The following is a 3,022-nucleotide window of genomic DNA, read 5'->3' on the forward strand; positions in this document are numbered from 1 at the left end:
TTAGTGCTTTAAATACCGCTAGGGTTTCCAGCTCGTAGCTTTGGTACCTACTTTCTACATCGGTGGTTCTTTGACTGAAATAACCGACAACTTTTAATTGAATGTCGACTTTTTGGAATAAAATTGCTCCATATCCTATCGAACTCACGTCTGCGTGTAATTCGATTGGTTTATTCGGATCAAATATTGTTAATACAGGTGCAGAAGTTAAATGTCCAATCACAGTAGCATGAGCCTTTGTATGCTCCAGAGTCCAGTTCCATTTAGCATCCTTTTTATTGAGGACGTACAGCGGCGCCATGACAGAGGAAAAGTTAGGCACAAACTTTCGGAAGTACCCAGCGAGGCCGTTAAATTGACGCAGCTTCTTTACACAAGTGGGTAAGGGAGCATTGGCTAAAGCTTTTATTTTTCCAGGATTAGGCTTGATACAATTGTTACCGACAACGTAGCCCAGGTACTTGACTGAGGACTTCAAAAAGGTGCACCTTTTCCAATTAAAAGCAAAACCGGCTCGTGATAAGGCAGACAATACCTGGTCAAGGTTCTGAAACGCATCTTCCTTGTTTTTTGAAAATACAAGTACACCGTCAATGTATACCAAAGCTATCTCGTCCTTTAGCCCTCTTAGCGCTTTATTGATCACCCTTTGATAGACGGAAGGTGCGTTACAGAGCCCAAACGGCATTTTCAAGTACTCCCAAACACCATCTGGCGTGATAAACGCTGTCTTTTCGATGTCACTCCGGGATGCCATCAAAATTTGGTGGAACCCTGAGGACATGTCTAAGCTCGAGAAATAAGAGTCCTGCCCAAGGGCATCAACCTGTTCCGATATTAGCGGTAAGGGGTAACAATCGCGCACGGTGTTGGAATTGAGCTCTCTTTAGTCTACACAAGGACGGTCGGACCCGTCTTTCTTCTTTACAAGCAAAGCAGGGCTAGAAAAAGGTGAAGAACTCTCACGCCCTTTACCCTTTCTCTCCAAGTCAGCTATAATCTCTCGCATTACAGTTCGTTCAGAAGGGGCCAACCTATACGGCTGTCGTTGTACAATTTCATCGGGGTTTTTTAATTTAATTTGCATCGTTCCTGTATTAACGGTAGTCTTAGAATTGCCGCTAGTAAAGTTATCTTTGTATTTTTTCAATATAGATCTCAACCTATCAACATCACTAGGATTGTTCAAGTTAGTGTTAATTTGATCTATCTCTGTGTTTTTGTTTAAAGCAAGACACATATTTACACTAGCGTCGCGTATTATTTTACACCATCACTATTAAGAGTGAAAATCAGACCGGGGGTTTTAAATACGTCCCTACCTAAGATCACGTCACGCGTCATGGGGAAGTAATTTTGAATCAACAATGACAAACGTTATCTCAGTATGGAGTCCGTCGAATTCAGCATAAGTAGTAATTTTGCGAAATGAAAAACATGGTACGGAGCCAGATTTCTTTCTTATCTGGTAGAAAATCGGCAATTTCCTTTCTAATCAGTGAACACTCTGAACCACTGTCAATCAACGCTTGTAGAGTATAGCCACCTATAATTATTTCAATCAGGGAATCAATAGAGGATGAACAAACATTAACCGACTTTGTTTGCAATATAGCGTCTTTAGAGTCTTTAAATTTTTCTGCTCGTTGCTTCGTAAAACAAGTCGATTCAGAATGTCCAGGTTTATAGCAATAAGAACATTGTGTAACAATTGGTTTGTCGGTAGATTTATCGCTAGACGTGTGAGTGTGGGAGGTATCTCTGTGTTAAAAAATTAGAAACAATAGTTAAAAGTATTTATTCACAAAGTTTTAAATCAAATTACACATTTAACACTCACTGCCTGTCGTTTCTGTGGTATCCAATTAATAGTTTAAAACCACAATAGTTTAAAAGCAATTATCATCATGGAAGCTCTACAGGGGTCAATGTCCGACATGATGAAAAGTTTTCATGACCGCATGTCCAAGTTCGAGGTGGAGTTGAAGCAATCCCCAAATTCAGCCGCCACTTTGGCGGCAGACTTCGCAGCATTCAGGATGATGGTAACAGAAGTCCTCAGTTGCCTCCAAGGACAAGTGTAGACACTCGCTCGAGACGTTGACTCGTTGGAGATGAGGGGTCGCCGAAAAATACTCCTCCTGCATGGTGTTCCTGAACACTCTAAAGAGGATACTGCCCAGGTGGTCGCTGGCGTGATGCTGGAGCACGTAAAAATTGCAGACTTCTCTGTTGCTGCCGTACGGAGGTTCCATAGGATGGGCCGCAATAGCAACGGAAGCAAACCACGACCAATACTCCTCAAGTTAAGGGACGTGGAAGTTAGAGATAGGATTTGGTTCGAGAAGACGAAGTTGAAGGGCTCCGGCATCACTTTGTCAGAATTTCTGACGAAGACGCGGCACGACGCTTTCATGATGGCACGTGAGAAGTTCGGCATCTCCAACTGCTGGACACAGTAAGGCGAGGTGTTTGTACTGGGTGCCGACGGTACCAAGCGCCGGGTTCTCAACACACGAGATGTTATTGCGATAGCTGATTCTCCAGAGAGCCCTGTCAAGCACGTCGCAACATCTCCAGCTTCTGTATCGCCCGCCATAGTCGCTGCTGCTGTACCACGAAAGAAGCGGGCTGTGGCAGTCAGGAAATAGTGGTTGCAGGTGTATTCCGAGTCCGCATGGCTGCTTTACGGTAACCTGTTACTTTGTCCGTATTTCATAATTTTAGTAATTAATTAATATTAGATTTTTTTTCATGGCAAAACACGTAAAATTTAACAAAGTTTATTCATTTTCCTTTATTTTTATGCTTTAAATCTTATCGTTGAACGATTTTAACCGTTATTACGTTTTTCAATTAGTTTATGACAAGCACTATTTTCCCGTATCAACTGTCACCTATGTAATGTCTATGACAGTTATTTTGTCAATCTTGGCCTAACGGCTTTTGAGCTGCGGTTGCGTTCCATAGTCATTATGTTTTATATATTAAGTTTAACAGTTTCGTGTTGCCGTGAGGCAGT

General features: G+C 42.1%; 1 protein-coding gene across 1 annotated transcript; it reads left to right on the forward strand.

Moving 5' to 3' along the window:
- Nucleotides 1-1,823: 1,823 nt before the first annotated feature.
- LOC113507459 lies at nt 1,824-2,482 on the forward strand. Its single transcript, XM_026890313.1, has one exon. It carries the CDS (start codon nt 2,115-2,117, stop codon nt 2,460-2,462), a length of 348 nt encoding a protein of 115 aa, XP_026746114.1. The 5' UTR covers nt 1,824-2,114; the 3' UTR covers nt 2,463-2,482.
- Nucleotides 2,483-3,022: the final 540 nt, after the last annotated feature.

This window comes from Trichoplusia ni, unplaced genomic scaffold (assembly GCF_003590095.1).
Source record: "Trichoplusia ni isolate ovarian cell line Hi5 unplaced genomic scaffold, tn1 tig00002160, whole genome shotgun sequence".
In the NCBI taxonomy this organism is placed as follows: domain Eukaryota; kingdom Metazoa; phylum Arthropoda; class Insecta; order Lepidoptera; family Noctuidae; genus Trichoplusia; species Trichoplusia ni.